The sequence below is a fragment of the Staurois parvus genome, unplaced genomic scaffold, assembly GCF_062004578.1.
Source record: "Staurois parvus isolate SC_StPar_1 unplaced genomic scaffold, SC_StPar_1.0 ptg001079l, whole genome shotgun sequence".
In the NCBI taxonomy this organism is placed as follows: domain Eukaryota; kingdom Metazoa; phylum Chordata; class Amphibia; order Anura; family Ranidae; genus Staurois; species Staurois parvus.
The window spans coordinates 362276-386979 of NW_028318875.1; the positions used below are offsets into that span (position 1 = coordinate 362276).

At 46.4% G+C, this 24704-nt stretch overlaps 1 protein-coding gene across 2 annotated transcripts; it reads left to right on the top strand.

Moving 5' to 3' along the window:
• The first annotated feature begins 968 nt into the window (after positions 1 to 968).
• LOC149440481 (uncharacterized) lies at positions 969 to 18695 on the top strand. 2 transcript variants are annotated; one of them, XM_089658560.1, is made up of 3 exons: positions 969 to 1246; positions 2106 to 3653; positions 14621 to 18695. In XM_089658560.1, the coding sequence occupies exons 2-3, from the start codon at positions 2106 to 2108 to the stop codon at positions 15773 to 15775; spliced, it is 2703 nt and encodes a 900-aa protein (XP_089514686.1). In that variant the 5' UTR covers positions 969 to 1246; the 3' UTR covers positions 15776 to 18695. The 2 variants fall into 2 exon arrangements, with proteins under 2 accessions (XP_089514686.1, XP_089514685.1); XM_089658559.1 differs by lacking the exons at positions 969 to 1246; positions 2106 to 3653 and adding an exon at positions 10066 to 10160 and having other exon boundaries at positions 13938 to 18695.
• The last annotated feature ends 6009 nt before the right edge of the window (positions 18696 to 24704 follow it).

Below are 24704 nucleotides of genomic sequence, written 5' to 3' on the forward strand. Positions count from 1 at the left end.
GAATATAACGTCATGTTCCCAACAAATGAGGAGGAGATACTGTACACCATACGAAAGGTCCATCTCCATTCCTCAATATAACGTCATGTTCCCAACAAATGAGATACTGTACACCATACGAAAGGTTCATCTCCGTTCCTCAATATAACGTCATGCTCCCGACAAATGAGGAGGAGATACTGGACACCATATGAAAGGTCCATCTCCGTTCCTCAATATAACGTCATGTTCCCGACAAATGAGGAGGAGATACTGTCCACCATATGAAAGGTTCATCTCCGTTCCTCAATATAACGTCATGCTCCCGACAAATGAGGAGGAGATGCTGGACACCATATGAAAGGTCCATCTCTATTCCTCAATATAACCATCATGTTCCCAACAAATGAGGAGGAGATACTGGACACCATATGGAAGGTCCAGCTCCGTTCCTCAATATAACATCATGTTCCCAACAAATGAGGAGGAGATACTGGACACCATATGAAAGGTCCATCTCCATTCCTCAATATAACGTCATGTTCCCAACAAATGAGATACTGGACACCATATGAAAGGTCCATCTCCGTTCCTCAATATAACGTCATGTTCCCAACAAATGAGGAGGAGATACTGGACACCATATGAAAGGTCCATCTCCATTCCTCAATATATAATGTCTATCTATCTCTGTTGCTGTAGGGCCACCTAATCACTTTTACGTGACTCTTGCTGCTGTTCAGTTCTCTGGTGCTCCCCCTTTTGTGGCTCCCAGGTTCCCATGGGAGCCCAGGACCACAACAACTAACGTTGTGATGTCAAATGAGAGAAGATCCATCCAGCCATATTTTTATCCTACAGAGCCTCTGCTTTCATAAAACATAATATTCTGGGGGTTAAATATATTTCTGGCTAAAAATGTTAACGTGTGTGTGAAAATTTTTGAAAATGCTCCAGGCGAAAAATAGAGACACAAATTATTTATTATTGTTTCAGTTTTAGGTGAATTATAATGTGCGTCATAATATATGAGATAGAACCGGAGAACGCGCTACAGGGCAGACGGCGGGATATCAACACGTAACGTAGAATGCAGTTGTCAAAATCACCACAAGATGACAATGTCACTTACTGAGCTTGGAATGCTTGGATAGGAAGTGATGTCATGTAGGAACAGGAAGTGATGTAAGAAAAAGAAAAGGCGTTCTATAAGGGAAAGACAGGAAGTTCTGGGAGAGAGAAGACATCCCTGGATGACACTGAGGAGGTAATGAGATCTTATTTTATATTTATACCCAGTAACCCCCCATCATGTCTGTCCTCTTCCTATATCGTCATCGTGATGTCTTTTATGGTTTATAAACTGGATACGTCCTAAATATAGAGTCAATTATCCAACAGTCCATCCAGAGCCTCTGGTTTATAGACCGGATACGTCCTAAATATAGAGCCATTAATCCAACTGTCCATCCAGAGCCTCTGGTTTAAAGACCGGATACGTCCTAAATATAGAACCATTTACCCAACCGTCCATCCAGAGCCTCTGGTTTATAGACCGGATACGTCCTAAATATAGAACCATTTACCCAACCGTCCATCCAGAGCCTCTGGTTTATAGACCGGATACGTCCTAAATATAGAGCCATTTATCCAACCGTCCATCCAGAGCCTCTGGTTTATAGACCGGATACGTCCTAAATATAGAACCATTTACCCAACCGTCCATCCAGAGCCTCTGGTTTATAGACCGGATACGTCCTAAATATAGAACCATTTATCCAACCGTCCATCCAGAGCCTCTGGTTTATAGACTCCATCCTTCTTCCACCGGTGTACCTCATATGAACTGTATTTCTTCGTTCTTCAGTATGTTGTCATGTTTTCAGGAAATGAGGTGGAGGAAGGTCCATCACTATTCTTTATGACAATTTTCCCAACTCACAACTACTGTCACCTAGTATGGTTCGGGTGTATTATCTGATCCAGTTTATATTCATTGTTTGCTGTTAAGATTGTTCCCAATTCAATGCCAGAGCTCTGGGAAAGTGTTCAATGATAGACATGACTTCTGAATACAAGGCGTACAAAAACAAACATAACATATATTAAAAATTGTTTTTCGTCAGATGGACAGTACTTTTTGGAATCTGAATACATCGGAGAGACGTCTTAATATATCTCCAGATTATACTGCAGAAGACATTACTCAATATTCTACGAAGATTACATTTTACTGGTTGGCAACATCAACGGATCCTTCTAATCCTGAGGAACTTTCTGATAGATGCCATACTATGACTTCAGCTGTCCATCTAAGATCAATGGATGCTTCTAATCCTGAGGAATCTTCTGATAGATCCCATACTATGACTTCAGATGTCCATTTAAGATCAATGGATCCTTCTAATCCTGAGGAATCTTCTGATAGATCCCATACTATGACTTCAGATGTCCATCTAAGATCAATGGATCCTTCTAATCATGAGGAGTCTTCTGATAGATCCCATACTATGACTTCAGATGTCCATCTAAGATCAATGGATCCTTCTAATCCTGAGGAATCTTCTGATAAATCCCATACTATGGCTTCAGATGCCCATCTAGGTTCTCACAGTGCTGACAGATCAACAGATCCATTTGATCCCCAGAAATCCTCTTCAAGCCATGAGGGATCTCACACAGGAGGCAGCTCATTGTCATGTTTGGTGTGCGGGAAAACATACACTAAGAAAAAATCACTTCTTAACCACCAAAATTCTCACAAGATTGACCGTCCTTCATGTCCAGAGTGTGGAAAAAGTTTTTCTAATAAAGAAAACCTTGTTGTACACCAGAGAATTCACACCGGTGAGCGTCCCTTTTCCTGTTCAGAGTGCGGAAAATGTTTTTCTGAAAAAGGAAGCCTTCAAAAACATCTGAGAATTCATACGGGTGTGCGTCAGTTTTTCTGTTCAGAGTGCGGGAAATCTCTTTCTAGCAAAGGAAACCTTCGTATCCACCAGAGAACTCATACGGGTGAGCGACCCTATTCCTGTTTAGAGTGTGGAAAATGTTTTCCTGACCAAGGATACCTTGTTAGACACCAGAGAATTCACACTGGCGAGCGTCCTTTTTCCTGTTTTGAGTGCGGAAAATGTTTTTCTGACCAAGGAAACCTTCGTAGACACGAAAGAACTCACACTGGTGAGAGTCCCTATTCATGCTCAGAGTGTGGAAAAACTTTTTCCAAAAAAGAATCCCTTCTTCTACACCAGAGAATTCACTCAGACGAGCGTCCATATTCATGTTCAGAGTGCGGGAAATCTTTTGTTCATAAAGGACAACTTGCTACTCACCAGAGAATTCACTCAGACGAGCGTCCTCATTCATGTTCAGTGTGCGGAAAATGTTTCAACAAAAAAGGGAGCCTTGTTAGACACCACAGAATTCATACAGGTGAGCGCCCTTTTTCATGTTCAGAGTGCGGGAAGTGTTTCACTGCCAGGGAAACCCTTTTTACTCACCAGAAAATTCACTCAGGCGAGCGTCCCTATTCATGTTCGGAGTGCGGCAAACGCTTCTCTCGGAAAGGAGACCTTGCCAAACACCAGAAAAGTCACTCAGGCGAGCGTCCCTATTTATGTACAGAGTGCGGGAAATGTTTCACTCAGAAGTACTCTCTTCTTGCACACATGGCAAGGCACAGCTCAGAGCATCCTAACAACTTTCAGACGGTGGTAAATGTTTTACAGATCACATGAGTCTAATCGGAGAGAAGTCGCCTGCTGACTCTTGACCGATGTACGATGGCTTTTATCGGCGAGGGGCGGGACTGTTTAGTCCATCGAATACCTGGAGGATAAAAAATGAGGTTATAATGGGGTCCATCCTGGCAAATCTTTATGGATTCTGTTGGCTGCTTCTGCTTCTTGGAGGTTCGAGATAACTACAACAGTTCCTCCTTCCAACCATTTTGCAGTGTCCACCATTCTTCTCTTTTCTATTTGGCATACCATAAAATAGAGCATGCAGAGTGGTTGCCCCTCATAATCAGCTACGCTGTTAGGCGGACACAAGTCTCCAAGTATATAGTCCTACCAGGGAACATGTAGCCCCATGAGCCTCAGATTTTCAAGAAAGAAAGGGATGGAAATGGCCCAAGTGGTACAATTACAGCAAATTTGGGAGCTTCATGATAAAATTCACGGGAATTAAGTTCTAGACGTGGAAAATTAACCTGGAAAGTGCAATTAAAAAAATATCTGAACCAAAATTATCGGAATCACCAGCCTTTAAAGGGCTCCACCTGGTTCTTGATCTTCTGCAGTAAAGGGCACCAGCCTCTATAGGACTTCACCTGGTTCCTGATCTTCTGCAGGAGAGGGAACCAGCCTCTATAGAATTTCATCTAGTTCCAGATCTTCTGCAGGAGAGGGCACCAGCCTCTATAGGACTCCATCCGGTTCAAGATCTTCTGCAGGAGAGAGCACCAGCCCCTATAGGGCTCCATTAGGTTCCTGATCGTCTGCAGGAGAGGGCACCAGCCTCTATAGGACTCCATCCTGTTCCTGATCTACTGCAGGAAAGTGCACCAGCCTCTATAGGACTCCATCCTGTTCCTGATCTTCTGCAGGAGAGGGCACCAGCCTCCATAGGACTCCATTCGGTTCCAGATCTTCTGCAGGTGAGGGCACCAGCCTCTATAGGGCTCCATCTGGTTCCAGATCTTCTGCAGGAGAGGGTAGCAACCTCTATAGGACTCCATCCAGTTCATGATCTTCTGCAGGAGAGGGCACCAGCCTCTATAGGACTCCATCTGGTTCCTGATCTTCTGCAGGAGAGGGCACCAGCCTCTATAGGACTCCATCCAGTTCCAGATCTTCTGCAGGAGAGGGCACCAGCCTCTATAGGGCTGCATGTTTCAGTATGTAAATGAACAGGAAGCTGCTCAGCATGGAGCACTTCCCATTCGTTCACTGTCCAGTGAAGCTGAGGCTGCAAAGAGAAGGACTGAGGAATCTGTCTCAAAAGTGTGATATCAGGGCTACTAAAACTAAAAAACAAACAAAATTAAAATAATTAAAAAATTATTAATTTATGGTTTGCTCAAACCTTTGGTCTGAGTCAAATGTACGGACATGTGACTTGATTTTTTCATCACAATGTAAATGTAGAGGACTACAAAGAATTGACCCCGTGACTCCAAATCGTCAAGTGTGGATGGGGCCCCAAATTGATGGGTCTAGTTCCCCTTTAATTGTTACTTTAGTAATAATGTCAAAAATAATGTCAATATATCCAGAAAATAAGTCTAAAGAAAAGGACAGTCACGTGACCAAAATGCGGACCCTTCTACTTGTATGAAAGCTTTGTGAATCGAGCCTCATATGTTCTACTTCAATATTGAGGTTTTTATCATTCTTTATCATTTCATATTTATAAATATTAAAACTTTCTCAAATTGTTGGTATTTTTTTTTTGTTTTGTGTGGATTTGGTGTGAGGTATAATCTGTGTGTGGAATTATCAATGTAATTGTCGGACCGCCGCGGCTCCTTCCCCAGCGCATGCGCACTAGCGGCGGCTCACGCCGGGACACAGGCACCAGGTCCCGGCGGGCCGCGGCTGACAGGAGGCCGCGCATGCGCAGTAGGAGCCGCGGGCGCGCCTCGGGCGGCCAATGCCAGCCCGGGGGCGCGTCCTGGGCGGCCAATGACAGTGCAGGGCGCGATATTTAAAGATGCCCTGCACTGTCACAAATTGCCGCAAGGTCTGCTCTGTTACCTGTAGTTCCTGTACCCTGTGATTAAAGACCCGGATTGTTTGACCTTCTGCCTGCTCCAGCCCTGACCCGGATTACCTGACTATGCTGCCTTCTTCTGTGTTTGACCTGGATTGCCCCTGACTACGCTGCCTTCTCCTATCCCGACCCCCGGCTTGTTTGACCATTCTGCGGACTGACTCCGGTAACTGACCCTGCGTATGACCTGACCACTCTCTGCCTGCCGTCTCTGTACCTCGCCATTTCCCACGGTGACCACCGCCGGTTTATCCTGCCTGGTCCTGCCGGCCTCCTCACATCTGGCTCTATCCTGTCTTACTCTAATCCCCGGAGGCTCCCTCTGCCACTGGTGGTATTGCTCGGAGGTCGTGACCTGGTCCTGCTCCAAGTCCATCCCCACCATCAGGGGCCCTGGTGAAAACGCAGACCGGGACTTAGACTCCACGCTCCGTGTGATTCCGCCTAGTGGGCTGCCAGAGGTACCACCTGGCGGATCCGTAACAGTAATGTAGCACCCCCATGAACCCCAGAGGAATAGCGGTGACCCCAGAGACGGGTGGGCTGACTTTTCATCTCTTTGGTACGTCTCTTAGGCATAGTGGGACATGTAGAACGATGGGCGCCAGTCGCTTTTAAGGGGAAACCACAAAAAGGATTGATTTGCTCACAGTCGAAGATAGGGTCAGGGGTGTAGACGCTCAGGATAGAAGTACACCATATATCACATCAGAGAGAAAGGAGCCTTCAAGTCAGGACCGACACTCCTGTGATAAGATTCGTTAGCAAGTATCTCTAGTAGCAACAGCTTCATTTTTTCCTCCAGCAGAGTCAACCAGCCTCAACAGGACTCCATCCACTTCCTGATCTTCTGCAGGAGAGGGAACCAGCCTCCATAGGAATCCTTCTGGTTCCCTATCTTCTGCAGGAGAGGGAAGTAGACACCATCCGGTTCCGGATTTGCTGCAGAGGACGGAACCAGACTCCATCGGGCTCCTGATCTTCTGCAGGACAGTCAACCAGCCTTCCATACGACTCCATCTGGTTCCTGATCTGCTGCAGAAGACAGAACCAGCCTCCATAGGACTCCATCCGCTTCCTGATCTTCTGCAGAAAAGGGAACCAGCCTCCATAGGAATCCATCTGGTTCCTGATCTTCTGCAGGAGAGGGAAGTAGACTCCATCCAGTTCCTGATTTGCTGCAGAAGACGGAACCAGCCTTCATAGGACTCCATTGGGCTCCTGATCTTCAGCAGGAGAGGGAACTAGCCTTTAAAGGACTCCATCCGGTTCCTGATCTTCTGCTGGAGAGTCAACAAGCCTCCATAGGACTCCATCCAGTTCCTAATCTTATGCAGGAGAGTCAGCCAGCTTCCATAGGACTCCATCCAGTTCATGATCTTCTGCAGGAGAGGGAACTAGCCTCCATAGGAATCCAAATGGTTCCTGGTCTTCCACAGGAGAGGAAACCAGCCTCCACAGGACTCTATCCGGTTCCTGGTCTAGTGCAGTAGAGGGAACCAGCCTCCATAGGACTCCATTCAGTTCCTAATCTTCAGCAAGATGTGACCAGCCTCCATAGAACTCCTTTCCGCAGGAGACAGGACCAGCCTCTATAGGTCTCCATCTGGTTCCTATCTTCTGCAAGAGAGGGAACTAGCCTCCATAGGGCTCCATCTGGTTCCAGATCTTCTGCAGGAAAGGAAAACAGTCTCCATAGGACTCCATCCAGTTCCTAATCTTCTGCAGGAGAGGGATCCAGCCTCTAAAGGGCTTCACCTGGTTCTTGATCTTCTCCAGGAGTGGGCAACAGCCTCCATAGGACTCCATCCAGTTCCAGATCTTCTGCAGGAGAGGAAACCAGCCTCCAAAGGACTCCATCTGGTTCCTCATCTTCAGCAGGAGACAGAACCAGCCTCCATAGGGCTCCATCCTGCCTCCCAACTGTGTTTACTATGTATCAGTATGTAAATGAACAGGAAGCTGCTCGGCAAAGAGCACTTCCCATTCGTTCACTGTCCAGTGCAGCTGAAGCTGCAAAGAGAAGGACTGGGGAATCTGTCTCAAGTGTGAAATCAGGGCTGCTAAAAAAAATAAGATACTAAAAAAAAAGATTAAAAAAATTAATAATTTAGGGTTTGCTCAAACTTTGGTCTCTGAAGAGCGAACAGCCTTTGGATAGTTTCTCAGACAATATTTGACAGGTGCTAAGGAGGTGCTGTATCGCCTCCTCACTGCCTGCTTTGACCCCTTCAACCACACATTAGCGTGTCGCAACCATGTGCATTGTATGCAGTTGTGAGCAGCACCATTCACTTGAATGGGTCATGATCGGTAAGGGGTATAATTCATGCCACGGCTGTGAAGAAAAGCATCACGGCCGCAGCATATGTACACCCCCAGGTGCTGCCTCTGCAGCTAAAGGGGGCTGCGATTGAGCACCCAGGAGAAGGTCCATCTCCATTCCTCAATATAACGTCATGTTCCCAACAAGTGAGGAGGAGATACTGGACACCATATGAAAGGTCCATCTCCATTCCTCAATATAACGTTACGTTCCTAACAAATGAGGAGGAGATACTGGACACCATATGGAAGGTCCATCTCCATTCCTCAATATAATGTCATGTTCCCAACCAATGGGAAGAAGATACTGTACACCATATGAAAGGTCCATCTCCATTCCTCAATATAACGTCATGTTCCCAACAAATGAGGAGGAGATACTGGACACCATATGAAAGGTCCATCTCCATTCCTCAATATAACGTCATGTTCCCAACAAATGAGGAGATACTGGACACCATATGAAAGGTCCATCTCCATTCCTCAATATAACGTCATGTTCCCAACAAATGAGGAGGAGATACTGGACACCATATGAAATGTCCATCTCCATTCCTCAATATAACGACACGTTCCTAACAAATGAGGAGGAGATACTGGACACCATATGGAAGGTCCATCTCCATTCCTCAATATAATGTTATGTTCCCAACCAATGGGAAGAAGATACTGTACACCATATGAAAGGTCCATCTCCATTCCTCAATATAACGTCATGTTCCCAACAAATGAGGAGGAGATACTGGACACCATATGAAAGGTCCATCTCCATTCCTCAATATAACGTCATGTTCCCAACAAATGAGGAGGAGATACTGGACACCATATGAAAGGTCCATCTCCATTCCTCAATATAACGTCATGTTCCCAACAAATGAGGAGGAGATACTGGACACCATATGAAAGGTCCATCTCCATTCCTCAATATAACGTCATGTTCCCAACAAATGAACAGAAGATACTGGACACCATATGAAAGTTCCATGGAGTTCTGGATCAAGAACTTCAAAAACCGCAAGGTATTATTTTTCGTTTTAATGTAGTAATGTGATAATCGCCTTGCCTGTTCACTTACTAAGTATCTCCTGGCCTGTGAGGCAATGAGTTGGTTCTGCCCTTTCAATTATGGCTGCTGTGCCCTCTGCACTTTATGATGAAATCATCAATTGTGATCCACCTATTACAAGGCATTATTGGGTAATCCTTTTAGGATAGCACCTGGACAGAGAGATATTAGAAAGTCGATCTTTTTTTCACAGAGCTTAGACTGTATAACATATCCCGTCACTGAGACCTATCTACGAGGACCGCACAATGTATTAATGTTCCTGCTTGAAGAATACATAAAGTTTGATGGTTCTAAACTCTAAATTGATGACCTACAAAAAAACATTGACAATGTTGGATATTTTTTACCATTTCACAGGTGCGCAGTTTTTGGGGCCTGAATCGTTGGATACCTCTATACTTGACACAGCCTCATCTTTTATTTTTTTTTTACAAAAAATCAAGATTTATGTTATGTTTGTGTGCGCTAAAATTCCTTTTAGTGTATTTTTTTCTTTAACATAAAGATTTAATTAGCAGTTGCTCAAATAACTTGCAACATAACCATTTTCAACTGCCATTTTTTTTTACAGAGCCTGTAAAACATGTATTATTCTGGGGGGATTCAATATATTTCTAGCCAAAAATGGAGATTTTTAACTTGTGTGTGAAAAGTTAAAAAAAATTCCGCTACAGCCAGAACACATCAAGAGCCTGCAGAGGGCGTAAAAGTATTCAGATTTATTATTGATTCAGTTTTAGGTGAATTGCAATGTGCGTCATCATGTATGAAATGTAACCGGAGAACACGCTACAGTACAGAGGGCGGAATATCATCACGTAATGTAGCATGCAGTTATTACAATCACCACAAGATGACGATGTCATTTACTGCTTGTGGAACCCTCTCAGACAGGAAGTGATGTCATGTAGGAACAGGAAGTGATGTAAGACAAAGACAAGGCGTTATATAAAAGGGAAAGACTGGAGGGAGGGAGAGAGAGAGAATATCACTGGAGGACACCGAGGAGGTAATAAGATATTATTTTCTATTTACACTCAGTAACCCCCTCCCCCCGTCATGCCCGTCCTCTTCCTCCATTGTCACTGTGATGTCTCATATGGTTTATAGTCCGGATACATCCTAAATATAGAACCATTTATCCAACCGTCCATCCAGAGCTTCCGGTTTATAGACCGGATACGTCCTAAATATAGAACCATTTATCCAATCGTCCATCCAGAGCCTCTGGTTTATAGACCGGATATGTCCTAAATATAGAACCATTTATCCAACCGTCCATCCGGAGCCTCTGGTTTATAGACCGGATACATCCTAAATATAGAACCATTTATCCAACCGTCCATCCAGAGCCTCTGGTTTATAGACCGGATACGTCCTAAATATAGAACCATTTATCCAATCGTCCATACAGAGCCTCTGGTTTATAGACCGGATATGTACTAAATATAGAACCATTTATCCAACCGTCCATCCGGAGCCTCTGGTTTATAGACCGGATACGTCCTAAATATAGAACCATTTATCCAACCGTCCATCCGGAGCCTCTGGTTTATAGACCGGATACATCCTAAATATAGAACCATTTATCCAACCGTCCATCCAGAGCCTCTGGTTTATAGACCGGATACGTCCTAAATATAGAACCATTTATCCAACCGTCCATCCAGAGCCTCTGTGTACAGACCGGATACGTCCTAAATATAGAACCATTTATCCAACCGTCCATCCAGATCCTCTGGTTTATAGACCGGATACGTCCTAAATATGGAACCATTTATCCAACCGTCCATCCAGATCCTCTGGTTTATAGACCGGATACGTCCTAAATATGGAACCATTTATCCAACCGTCCAGAGCCTCTGGTTTATAGACCGGATATGTCCTAAATATAGAGCCATTTATTCAACTGTCCATCCAGAGCCTCTGGTTTATAGACTGGATACATCCTAAATATAGAACCATTTATCCAACCGTCCATCCAGAGCCTCTGGTTTATAGACATGATACGTCCTAAATATAGAACCATTTATCCAACCGTCTACCCAGAGCCTCAGGTTTATAGACCGGATACGTCCTAAATATAGAACCATTTATCCAACCGTCCATCCAGAGCCTCTGGTTTATAGACCGGATACGTCCTAAATATAGAACCATTTATTCAACCATCCATCCAGAGCCTCTGGTTTATAGACCGGATATGTCCTAAATATAGAGCCATTTATTCAACCGTCCATCCAGAGCCTCTGGTTTATAGACCGGATACATCCTAAATATAGAACCATTTATCCAACCGTCCATCCAGATCCTCTGGTTTATAGACATGATACGTCCTAAATATAGAACCATTTATCCAACCGTCCATCCAGTGCCTCTGGTTTATAGACCGGATATGTCCTAAATATAGAACCATTTATCCAACCGTCCATCCAGAGCCTCAGGTTTATAGACCGGATACGTCTTAAATATAGAACCATTTATCCAACCGTCCATCCAGAGCCTCTGGTTTATAGACCGGATACGTCCTAAATATAGAACCATTTATTCAACCGTCCATCCAGAGCCTCTGGTTTATAGACCGGATACGTCCTAAATATAGAACCATTTATCCAACCGTCCATCCAGATCCTCTGGTTTATAGACATGATACGTCCTAAATATAGAACCATTTTTCCAACCGTCCATCCAGAGCCTCTGGTTTATAGACCGGATACGTCCTAAATATAGAACCATTTATACTACCGTCCATCCAGAGCCTCTGGTTTATAGACCGGATACGTCCTAAATATAGAGCCATTTATGTCCTAGACATATTTAGAATTCACCCCAAAGCACATTCTTCTACTACTGAGTACAGGGATTCCACATGTACGAGACTTTTCCATGTCTGGATCGATTATGTACCAGACATTGTATCAGCCAATTGTATAAAAACCAATGTATTGTACTGGTGGCCTCGATACGAGCGGTCAGGGAATGTAGCGTCACCTATAGCAGTCTGGGTTCCTACAAGCCAAGCAAGCCCAGCCTCCAGGAATGCTATGTTCACAAACCTGGAAATACAGGAGGCTGAGGAAAGGAAGGACAAAAGAGTTCCTGTGGTTCCAGGCATGCAATTGTCAACAAGGGGACCGTTGTCCCACAGGAACGTTGACAGTCCACCTAGTCAAGTAAATAGGGTTGCTTGTGTGGGGTCCAAGAGGTTAAATGATAAAAACAACGAAAACTGTTAAGACTTTCATTCACAAAGCCTTTGTTTCTGATTGTGTTGCTGTGATTGGTCACAGCAATCACATGGTACCAGACCAATCACAGAGTAGTACACAGTGGCGTCATGAATGGCAGCCTTGTTTACCACTGTGACAGTGATCACTGCGATTGATCACAGCTATCTTCCATACCTCTGTGAGAATATTACCATCCTGTACATCCATTATTCTGAGTGTAAGAAGATGGTTGAGTCTGTATGGCTTGCTCTTGATTTACTCTACACGGCCTACCTCTTCAGGAGCTGAGAGGTCCAAAAACATCATCCCGGAATAGTAAACTAAACCCAAGATATGTAATAAATAACAGTGATGAATAGTGCCCCATCATTGGTATCAGTGGGAGGAATAGTGCCCCATCATTGGTGTCAGTGGGAGGAATAGTGTCCCCTCATTAGTGTCAGTGGGAGGAACAGTGCCCCATCATTGGTATTAGTAGGAGGAATGGTGCCCCATCATTGGTGTCAGTGGGAGGAATGGTGCCCCATCATTGGTGTCAGTGGGAGGAATAGTGTCCCCTCATTGGTGTCATTGGGAGGAACAGTGCCCCATCATTGGTGTCAGTGGGAGGAATAGTGCCCCATCGTTGGTATCAGTGCGATGAATAGGGCCGCATTGTTGGGGTCAGTGGGAGGAATGGTGTCCCATCATTGGGGTCAATGGGAGGAATGGTGCCCCATCATTGGTGTCAGTGGGAGGAATAGTGTCCCCTCATTGGTGTCATTGGGAGGAACAGTGCCCCATCCTTGGTATCAGTGGGAGGAATAGTGCCCCATCCTTGGTATCAGTGCGATGAATAGGGCCGCATTGTTGGGATCAGTGGGAGGAATGGTGTCCCATCATTGGGGTCAATGGGAGGAATGGTGCCCCATCATTGGGGTCAATGGGAGGAATGGTGCCCCATCATTGGGGTCACTGGGTTGAATAGTGCCCCATCATTGGTGTCAGTGGGAGGAATAGTGTCCCATCATTGGTGTCAGTGGGAGGAATAGTGTCCCATCATTGGTGTCAATGAGAGGAATAGTGCCCCCCCATAATACTCTTGAATTCTTATATGAGATATTCTTAGGAAATCAACATATACTGTAAGGAACTTCCATCACTACAATTGCCGTGACCACAAGGTCTTCTGTGTCGTAGGTGTAACCCAAACCAGGATTTATGGAACATGTTACACGCTAAATACTATGTACAGCCTTTTGGTGGTGTCAGAAGTCGATCTTGAGACCACCCCCTTCCCCCAATGCTGTACATCAGATGAACTGCAAAGCTTCCTTCTCCAGTATTTTGTCAGGAAGTGAGGTGGAGGGAGGTCCATCACTATTCTTCATGTCCTCAGTGCACCACGATCGGTCCCTAGTATGGTTTGGGTATCTCATCTGGTCCGGTTTATATTCGTTGTTTGCTGGTGAGATTGTTCCCATTTCATGGCCAGAGCTCTGGGAACGTGCTGAATGATCTACGTGAAAATACAAGGCGCACGAAAACAAACCTAACATATATCAAACATTGTGTTTCAGCAGGTGGACAGTATTGGAATTTAAATATGTCGGAGAGGCATCTGATTACATCTCCAGATTGTCCTGCAGGTGATACTGACATATTCTCCAGAAGTAACATTTTACTGGTTGGCAACATCAATGGATCCCTCAAATCTAAGGAATCTTCTGCTAAATCCAATACTATGACTTCAGATGTCCATCTAAGAACAATGGATCCTTCTAATCATGAGGGATCTTCTGATAGATCCCATATTATGACTTCAGATGTCCATCTAAGATCAATGGATCCTTCTAATCCTGAGGAATCCTCTGATAAATCCCATAATATGACTTCAGATGTCCACCTAAGATCAATGGAACCTTCTAATCCTGAGGAATCATCTGATAAATCCCATACTATGACTTCACATGTCCACCTAAAATCATTGGAACTTTCTAATCCTGAGGAATCTTCTGATAAATCCCATACTATTTCTTCAGATGTCCACCTAACATCAATGGATCCTTCTAATCCTGAAGAATCTTCTGATAGATCCCATACTATGACTTCAGATGCCCACCCAAGATCTATGGATCCTTCTAGTCTTGAGGAACCTTTTGATAAATCCCATACTATGGCTTCAGATGTCCATCTAAATTCTCACAGTGCTCACAGATCAAAAGATCCATCCAATCCCCAGAAATCCTCTTCAAGCCATGAGGGAGCTCACACAGGAGGGAGCTCATTGTCCTGTTTGGTGTGCGGGAAAACATTCACCAAGAAAAAATCACTTCTTAACCACCAGAAATCTCACAAGAATGAGCGTCCTTCATGTTCAGAGTGTGGAAAGTCATTTTCCAATAAAGAAAACCTTGTTGTACACCAGAGAATTCACACTGGTGAGCGTCCCTTTTGCTGTTCAGAGTGCGGAAAATGTTTTTCTGAAAAAGGAAGCCTTCATAAACACCAGAGAATTCATACAGGCGAACGTCCCCTTTCCTGTATAGAGTGTGGGAAATGTTTTCTTAGTAAAGCATCACTTCGTAACCACCAGAGAACTCATACAGGTGAGCGTCCCTATTCCTGTTTAGAGTGTGGGAAATGTTTTTCTGACCAAGGATACCTTCTTAGACACCAAAGAGTTCATACGGGTGAGCGTCCCTATTCCTGTTTCGAGTGCGGGAAATGTTTTTCTGACCAAGGAAACCTTCGTAGACACGAAAGACGTCACACTGGTGAGCGTCCCTATTCATGTTCAGAGTGTGGGAAATGTTTTGCCGAAAAAGGAATCCTCGTTATTCACCAGAGAATTCACTCAGGCGAGCGTCCTTATTCATGTTCAGCGTGCGGGAAATCTTTCGCTCATAAAGGAGAACTTGTTGCTCACCAGAGAATTCACACAGGTGAGCGTCCTTATTCATGTTCAATGTGCGGGAAATGTTTCAACAAAAAAGGAGGCCTTGTTAGACACCAGAGAATTCACACGGGTGAGCGTCCTTTTTCCTGTTCAGAGTGCGGGAAATGTTTCACCGCCAAAGAAACCCTTGTTATCCACCAAAAAATTCACTCAGGCGAGCGCCCCTATTCATGTTCAGCGTGCGGAAAATGTTTCACTCGGAAAGGAGACCTTGTAAAACACCAGAAAAGTCACTCGGGTGAGCGTCCTTTTTCATGTTCGGAGTGCGGGAAATCTTTCGCTCAGAAGGGACACCTTGTTAAACACCAGAGAACTCATTCAGGAGAACGTCCTTATTTATGCACAGAGTGCGGGAAATGTTTCACCGCAAAACACTCACTTCTTGGACACATGACAAGGCACAGCTCAGAGCATCCTAACAACTTTCAGACGGTGGTGAATGTTTTACAGATCACATGAATCTCATTGGAGAGAAGACGCCTGATGACTCTTGACAAATGTACGATGGCTTTTATCGGGGGAACCGTTTAGTCCTCGGGTCTCAAATTTATAAACGAAGGGCCAGTTTATTGTCCTTCAGACTTTAGGGGGGCTGGACTGTGACCAGTGGGAGAAGAAGTGAGTGGGAGTAAACAATGCCCCATTATTGGTATTAACGGGAGGAATAGTGCCCCATCCTTGATGTCAGTGGGAGGAACAGTGCCCCGTCATTGGTATCAGTGGGAGGAATAGTGCCCCATCATTGGTGTCAGTGGGAGGAATAGTGTCCCATCATTGGTGTCAGTGGGAGGAACAGTGCCCCTTCATTGATGTCAGTGGGAGGAACAGTGCCCCTTCATTGGTGTCAGTGGGGTGAACATTGCTCCTTCACTGGTGTCAGTGGGGGGAACATTGCCCCTTCATTGTTGTCAGTGGGAGGAAAAGTGCCCCTTCATTGGTGTCAGTGGGAGGAATAGTGTCCCTTCATTGGTATCAGTGGGATGAATAATGCCCCATCATTGGTGTCAATGGGAGGAATAGTGCCCCATCATTGGTGTCAGTGGGGGAATAGTGCCCCATCATTGGTGTCATTAGGGGGAACAGTGCCCCTTCATTGGTGTCAGTGGGGGGGAATAGTGTCCCATCATTGGTGTCAGTGGGAGAACCAGTGCCCTTTCATTGGTGTCAGTGGGAGGAACAGTGTCCCATCATTGGTGTCAGTAGAAGGAACAGTGCCCCATCATTGGTGTCAGTGGGAGGAACAGTGCCCCTTCATTGGTGTCAGTGGGAGGAACAGTGCCCCTTCATTGGTGTCAGTGGGAAGAACAGTGCCCCTTCATTGGTGTCAGTGGGAGGAACAGCGCCCCTTCATTGGTGTCAGTGGGAGGAACAGCGCCCCTACATTGGTGTCAGTGGGAGGAACAGCGCCCCATTCGTTGGTGTCAGTGGGAGGAACAGTGCCCCATTTGTTGGTGTCAGCGGGAGGAACAGTGCCCCATCGTTGGTGTCAGGGGGGGAGGAATAGTGCCCCATCGTTGGTGTCAGTGGGAGGAATAGTGCCCCATCGTTGGTGTCAGAGGGGGGGAGGAATAGTGCCCCATCGTTGGTGTCAGTGGGAGGAATAGTGCCCCATCGTTGGTGTCAGTGGGAGGAATAGTGCCCCATCGTTGGTGTCAGTGGGAGGAATAGTGCCCCATCATTGGTGTCAGTGAGAGGAATAGTGTCCCATCATTGGTGTCAGTGGGAGGAATAGTGCCCCATCATTGGTGTCAGTGGAAGGAATAGTGCCCCTTCATTGGTGTCAGTAGAAGGAATAGTGCCCCATCCTTGGTGTCAGTGGGGGGGGAATAGTGCCCCATCATTGGTGTCAGTGGGGGGAATAGTGCCCCATCATTGGTATCAGTGGAAGGAATAGTGCCCCTTCATTGGTGTCAGTGGGGGGGAATAGTGCCCATTCATTGGTGTTAGTGGGAGGAATAGTGCCCCTTCATTGGTGTCAGTGGGGGGGAATAGTGCCCATTCATTGGTGTTAGTGGGGGGGGGAATAGTGCCCCATCATTTATATACGTCAAAGGACTAGTCACATAGTGGCCAACTATTAGAAACAAATTCCAGGGACACCTTTTATGCTGCGCATCCAGCAAGCCATTGTAGGTACAGACTATACTTTAATTAGGGGCGGGGCATTCATTCAAAATGGGTGTGGTTCTAACAAAGAGGAATATCCAGAACTTGTCGAAAAATGTACTAAATTAAATACTCCACCAGCTAGGAATGGTTCATCAGCGAAACATTTTCTATCCGTTTAGCTGGCTACCACTTTTAAGCTGATTTATATCTGACTTCTGCTGAATTGGCTGAAATTAGAACCAGGGGTGGCCCTGTAGTCACCACCTGGTTTAAAAATTGAAGGGCTTAGCATCAGGGGTCGCAATTTCAACTCCGTGTTTATCTCCAGGGGGCCCGTCTTACATGCTGAATTCCCCCCCCCCCCCGCAAAATCCCGGAGACAGAATCCAGGTCCCGTCCACCTTGTGTCTCCCAGGACCCCAGCCAAGCTTCTTCCCAGACCCTCAGCCCACACCCACTCCCCGCTCTCATTGGCTGGGGAGAAGCCATGTGTCCCTGAGTTTCTTGAACGGAGTGGAGGATGGTGAGCAGCCTTGGACAAGGAAGTGTGGTCGCAGTGGGCTGACAATGGGGGGGGAAGCTGCTTCTCTGGTGCCGGGAGGAGAGCGCCAGCTGAGACCCGGGACAGCTTGGGATGTCCACTCATGTAACAGACACACTGCCCCCTACAGCACCTGGCCTGCCAACACTTACAGAAAAAGGATTTAAAAATGGGGGAGAGGCATGTCATTACCTGGATGGTGCCAATGCGTAATGGGACTATATTGGCATGCAATGTAAGTGGCGGGTGGCCCCAGGTTAACTGTTGCATCGGGGCCCACAAGCTTCAAGCTATGCCTCTGGTCAGTGAGTGCACCCTATGAGATGTATCATCCGATCAGATGCAGTCGCTGTTCGGGTATGCCTTCCACATGCATTAGAGCTTTATGAATTCTTCCCAAGCATCAGGGGTCGCGGGGGTCACAATTTCGATCCTGTGCTTAGCTCTAGGGGGCCTGTCTTACATGCTGAATTCCCCCCCCCCCCCCCTGCAAGATCCCGGAGACAAAATCCAGGTCCCGGCCACCTTGTGTCTCCCAGGGCCCCAGCCAAGCCACACGAAGTGTAGGGAGTGATGTGGAAGGGGAGACGGAACAAGAGGATTTGGGGGGGGGTGATTTGTTCAGGGGGGTGGGAGGAGCCCAGATTTCATTTTGATCTTTTTTTTTTTTCATCACTTATGTGAATGCCTTTCATTCATTTCTGAATAATAAAACAATATCAAATGGTTTTATGGTGTTGATTCGATGTGTGAAATCTTCGATGTAACGAATGAGAAGAATGGACACCACGGTCTCATGACACCACGGTCACCCATTCTATGGCATCTCTCCCCGTTGGTTGCCTGTCGCCATGATACATGGTCAGAGTCCAGGGAAGGTTTCTCCAGGCTCCACTTCAGCTCTGAGGTGTCTCATGACACCACGGTCACCCACTCTATGGCATCTCTCCCTGTTGGCTGCTTGTCACCATGATACATGGTCAGAGTTCAGGGAAGGTTTCTCCAGGCTCCACTTCAGCTCTGAGTTGTCTCAGGACACCAGGGAAGCCCAGGAAGAAGGACTCATGAGCTCAGGAAGGATTACCTCTGGTATTGAACCACACAAAGTGTAGGGAGTGATGTGGAAGAGGAGATGGAATAAGAGGAATTGTGTGTGGGGGGGAATGATTTGTTCTGGAGAGGGGGGGGTTGGGATGAGCCCAGGACAACAGAAGGAGCCCAGGAAGAAGCACCACCTTTCAGCCACACTCGGTGTACGGAATGATGTAGAAGGGGAGATGGAATAACAGGATTTGTGCTGGGGGGGAGAGGGATGATTTGTTCTGGAGAGGGGGTGGGGAGGAGCCCAGAACAACAGAAGGAGGAGCCCAGGAAGAAGCACCACCTATCAGCCACACTCGGTGTGGGGAATGATGTAGAAGGGGAAATGGAATAAGAGGATTTGTGCTGGGGGGGAGCCCACAACAGAAGGAGGAGCCTAGAACAGAAGGAGGAGCCCAGGAAGCAGCACCACCTTTCAGCCACACTCGGTGTAGGGAATGATGCGGAATGGGAGATTGGACTAGGAGGATTTTTGTTGGGGGGGTGGATGATTTGTTCTGGAGGGGGGGTTGAGAGGAGCCCAGAACAACAAAAGGAGGAGCCCAGGAAGAAGCACCATCTTTCAGCCACACTCGGTGTAGGGAATGATGTAGAAGGGGAGATGGAATAAGAGGATTTGTGCGGGGGGGGAATGATTTGTTCTGGGGGGGGGGGGTTGGGAGGAGCCCAGAACAACAGGAGGAGCCCAGGAAGAAGCACCACCTTTCAGCCACACAAAGTGTAGGGAATGATGTGGAAGTGCTGGAGGGAAAGATTTGTTCTGGAGAGGGGTGGGAGGAGCCCAAAACAACAGAAGGAGGAGCCAGGAAAAAGCACCACCTTTCAGCCACACTCGGTGTAGGGAATGATGTGGAAGGGGAGATTAGAATAGGAGGATTTGTGCTGGGGGTATGATTTGTTCTGGAAGTGGGATTGGGAGGAGCCCAGAACAAAAGAAGGACCATTTTCCAGCCACACTCGGTGAAGGTAATGATGTGAAAGGGGAGATTGGAATAGAAGGATTTGTGCTGGGGGGGAGGATTTGTTCTGGAGGGGGATTGGGAGGAGCCCAGAACAGAAGGAGGAGCCAAGAACAAAAGAAGAAGGAGCCCAGAAAGAAGCACCACCTTTCAGCCACACTCGGTGTAAGGAATGATGTGGAAGGGGAGATGGAATAAGATGATTTGTGCTGGGGGGGTGGATGATTTATTCTGGAGGGAGGGGGGGTTGGGAGGAGCCCAGAACAACAAAAGGGGGAGCCCAGAACAAAAGAAGAAGACCAGGAAGAAGCACCACCTTTCAGCCACACTTGGTGTAAGGAATGATGTGGAAGAGGAGATTGAAATAGGAAGATTTGTGCTGGGGGGGATGATTTGTTCGGGGTGGGGTTGGGAGGAGCCCAGAACAACAGAAGGAGGAGCCCAGGAAGAAGCATCACCTATCAGCCACACTCGGTGTAGGGAATGATGTGGAAGGGGAGATTGGAATAGGAGGATTTGTGCTGGGGAGGGATGATTTGTTCTAGAAGGGGGGGTTGGGAGGAGCCCAGAACAAAATAAGGAGGAGCCCAGGAAGAAGCACCACCTATCAGCCACACTCGGTGTAGGGAATGATGTGGAAGGGGAGATGGAATAAGAGGATTTGTACTGGGGGGTGATTTGTTCTGGGGGGGGGTTGGGAGGAGCCCAGAACAACAAAAGGGGGATCCCAGAGCAAAAGAAGGAGGAGCCCAGAAAGAAGTACCACCTTTCAGCCACACTGTGTGGGGAATGATGTGGAAGGGGAGATGGAATAAGGATTTGTACCGGGGGGTGATTTGTTCGGGGGGGAGGGTTGGCAGGAGCCCAGAAACACAGAAGGAGGAGCCCAGAAAGAAGCACCAACTTTCAGCCACACTCGGTGTAGGGAATAATGTGGAAAGGGGGCGGTGGAATAGGGGTATTTGTGCTGGGGGGGAATGAGTTGTTCTGAAGCAGGGGAGATTGGGGAGGAGCCAAGGAAACAACAGAAGGAGGAGCCAAGAAAAAAGCACCACCTATCAGCCACATTGAGTGTACGGAATGATGTGCAAGGGGAGATGGAATAAGAGGATTTGTGTTTGGGGGGGTGAGGAATGATTTTTTTCTGGAGGGGGTGAGGGCTTGGAGGAGCCAAGGTCAACAGAAGGAAGAACCCAGGAAGAAGCACCACCTGGGTGCTGGGGGGGGGGGTAGATGATATTTTCTGGGGGGGGGGTTGGAAAGAGCCCAGAACAACAGAAGGGGAGCCCAGAAAGAGGCACCACCTATCAGCCACACTCGGTGTAGGGAATAATGTGGAAGAGGAGATGGAATAAGAGGATTTGGGGGGGGAATGAAAGAAAGAAGCACCACCTTTCAGCCACACTCAGTATAGTGAATGATGTGGAAGGTGGGCAGTGGAATAGGAGGATTCTGCTGGGGGGAGAGTAGATGATTTTTTCCTGGAGGGGGGGGGGTTGGAGGAGCCAAGGTCAACAGAAGGAGGAACCTAGGAAGAAGTACCACCTTTCAGCCACACTCAGCATAGGGAATGATATGGAAGGGGGGTAGTGGAATAGGAAAATTGTGCTGGGAAGGGTGGTAGATAATTTTTTCTGGAGGGGGGGTTGGAGGGGCCAAGGACAACAGAAGAAGGAACGTAGCAAGAAGCACCACCTTTCAGCCACACTCAGCATAGGAAATGATGTGGAAGGGGGGCCGTGGAATAGGAGGATTTGTGCTGGGGGCAATTTGGGGGAGAATGATTTGTTCTAAAAGAGGGGTTTGGGAGGAGGATATCTGCTGGGAGGGGGGATATTGGGGGAGGGGATGGACGGGATTCTTACTAGAAGGAGATAATTGGGGTGATTGTATTAGAAGGGGAGGGGGGGTTCTTCTAGGGGGGGAGGGTAGATGATATGTATTAGAAGGCCAATTTGGGTGGGGAAGGGGGGGGGGGTTGTGTTGGAAGGGGAAGAGGATTTGCACTGGGAAGGGGACTGGGGGAGAGGAGAACTTATGCAAAATGGAGGAATTTTGGGAAGGGGAGATTTTTTCGAGAAGGGTGGAGATTATTTGTTCTGGGAGAAGGTTGTTTTTTGACGTCGTGAGGTTTGTGATGTTATGGAGTGGGGCAGCTTGTATACATTTTTAACCCTCTCGAGCACGGCAGTGGGTGGTCCCCAATGGCTCGGTGGAATCATTTACCATGGGACCATCAGGGTTCCACCACTGGGATGAAGGCCCTAAAGGTAGCCCAGCCTGGCTTGACCAGGAACCTATGGCATATAGGACCCTACATCCCCTGCTAAGGGCCCAGTGTCCAGCAAATGGATAAAAACAGTCTATATATAAAAGTCCAATTAACCAATCTGTGAAAATCATTTTGCAAGGGCTCCACCACCACGTGAATGAAAACATTATCGCACTCACCAGATTTCCAGCTGCCAATGCAGCCAACAGCGCCTATGCATCAATCAATCACGGCCTGTCCTCTATGGACCTCCAACTCCATCCACACTCCTGAGGTTTCTCGATGATAACCACACGCGCCAATCAAGGCTGCTGAACCATGTGCACCTCCACTGCAAGGAAAGAGTGCTCACTGCAAGAAGCCAGATACCAGAGGGGCCATATATAGTGAAGTATTTTTTTAGCAAAAAGTCAAATGGACAGCACTTTCAAGAAAATCAAGCTTACAGATGGCTAAAATGAAAAAAAAAATCAAAATGCAGTTACAAAGCTTGTGGCGTGGCATCAATGCGTAGCTCCGTTCGTGGTAGTGAGCATTTCTAGATCGCCAACTCAGGATTCCCCAGGGCGTGGAGTCTAAGCCCCAGCTTGCTTCTTCACCAGGGCCCATGATGGTGGGAATGGTGGACTGGAAGCAGGTCATGGCCCCCAGGTGAAAATGCAGAGACCACTCATGTGAGCAGAGTACAACAGCAGTAGATAGTGACATTGCACAGTATTCTCCAAATGTGACATTTTACCAGTTAGCAACATCACTAGATCCTTCTAATGCTGAAGAATCTGCTGATAGATCCCATACTATGACTTCAGATGTCCACCTAAGATCAAAGGATCCTTCTAATCCAGAGGAATCTTCTGATAAATCCCATAGTATGACTTCAGATATCCACCTAAGATCAATAGATCCTTCTCATCCTGAGGAATCTTCTGACAAATCCCATACTATGACTTCAGATGACCATCTAAGATCAATGGATGCTTCTAATCCCAAGGAATCTTCTGATAGATCCCATACTATGACTTCAGATGTCCATCTAAGAATAATAGATCCTTCTAATCCTGAGGCATCTTCTGATAGATCCCATGCTACGACTTCAGATGTCCATCTAAGATAAATGGATCCTTCTAATCCTGAGGAATCTTCTGATAAATCCAATACTATGACTTCAGATGTCCATCTAAGATCAATGGATCCTTCTTATCCTGAGGAATCTTCTAACACATCCCATGCTTTGACTTCAGATGTCCATCTAAAATCAATGGATCCTTCTAATCCTGAGGCATCTTCTGATAGATCCCATACTATGACTTCAGATGTCGACCTAAGATCAATGGATCCTTCTAATCCTGAGGCATCTTCTTATAGATCCCATACTATGACTTCAGATGTCCACCTAAAGTCAATGGATCCTTTTAATCCCGAGGCATCTTCTGATAGATCCCATACTATGACTTCAGATGTCCATTGAAGATTAATAGATCCTTCTAATCCCGAGGAATCATCTGATAAATCCCATACTATGATTTCAGATGTCCACCTAAGATCAATAGATCCTTCTAATCCTGAGGAAACATCTCATAAATTCCATAGTATGATTTCAGATGTCCATCTAAGATCAATAGATCCTTCTAATCCTGAGGAAACGTCTCATAAATACCATAGTATGATGTCAGATGTCCATCTAAGATCAATAGATCCTTCTAATCCTGAGGAATCTTCTGATAGATCCCATACGATGACTTCAGATGTCCATCTAAGATCAATAGATCCTCTAATCCAGAGAAATCTTCTGATAAATCCCATTTTATGACTTCAGATGTCCAGAATACAACAGCAGGAGATTACAGGAAATGCAGGCGACAAGCTGCGGTCTGGATGGGTGGCAAACAAGCACAGAGAGTGGATGAAGCCAGGATTGGTGCATAGGATACACAAGTAGCAAATGAATGGGAGCTCAGAGACCTTGGAAGTTTCTCAGGCAATGTGAGCTACACTGAGCATGTACTATATAGGCAACCAAACTAGGAGGCAGGCCAGGAAACAATGGAAGGAAGGGAAATAAAAACCCCCAGAACAGCAGGCGACGCCCATAGATGAGCACAGCCAAACCACACAGGTGAAAGGGATCTGGGTAGGAAAAGCTCTGCAGCAAAGAGGGAAGAGCACACCGGCAGGAAACTGCGGCCTAACCTGCGACACATGCAACAAAACAATTTTCAACTTCTTCTTTTATAGGGCCTTGCCTTTCAAAAAATATATAATATTTTGAGGGCTTAAATATATTTTGGCCATTAATGGAGATTTTAACTTGTGTGTGTTAAAAAAAAAAAATTGCTGTAGAGCCAAAAACATTAGGGGCGTAAAAAAAGAGATACAATATTTGCTATTGACTCATATATAAGTGAA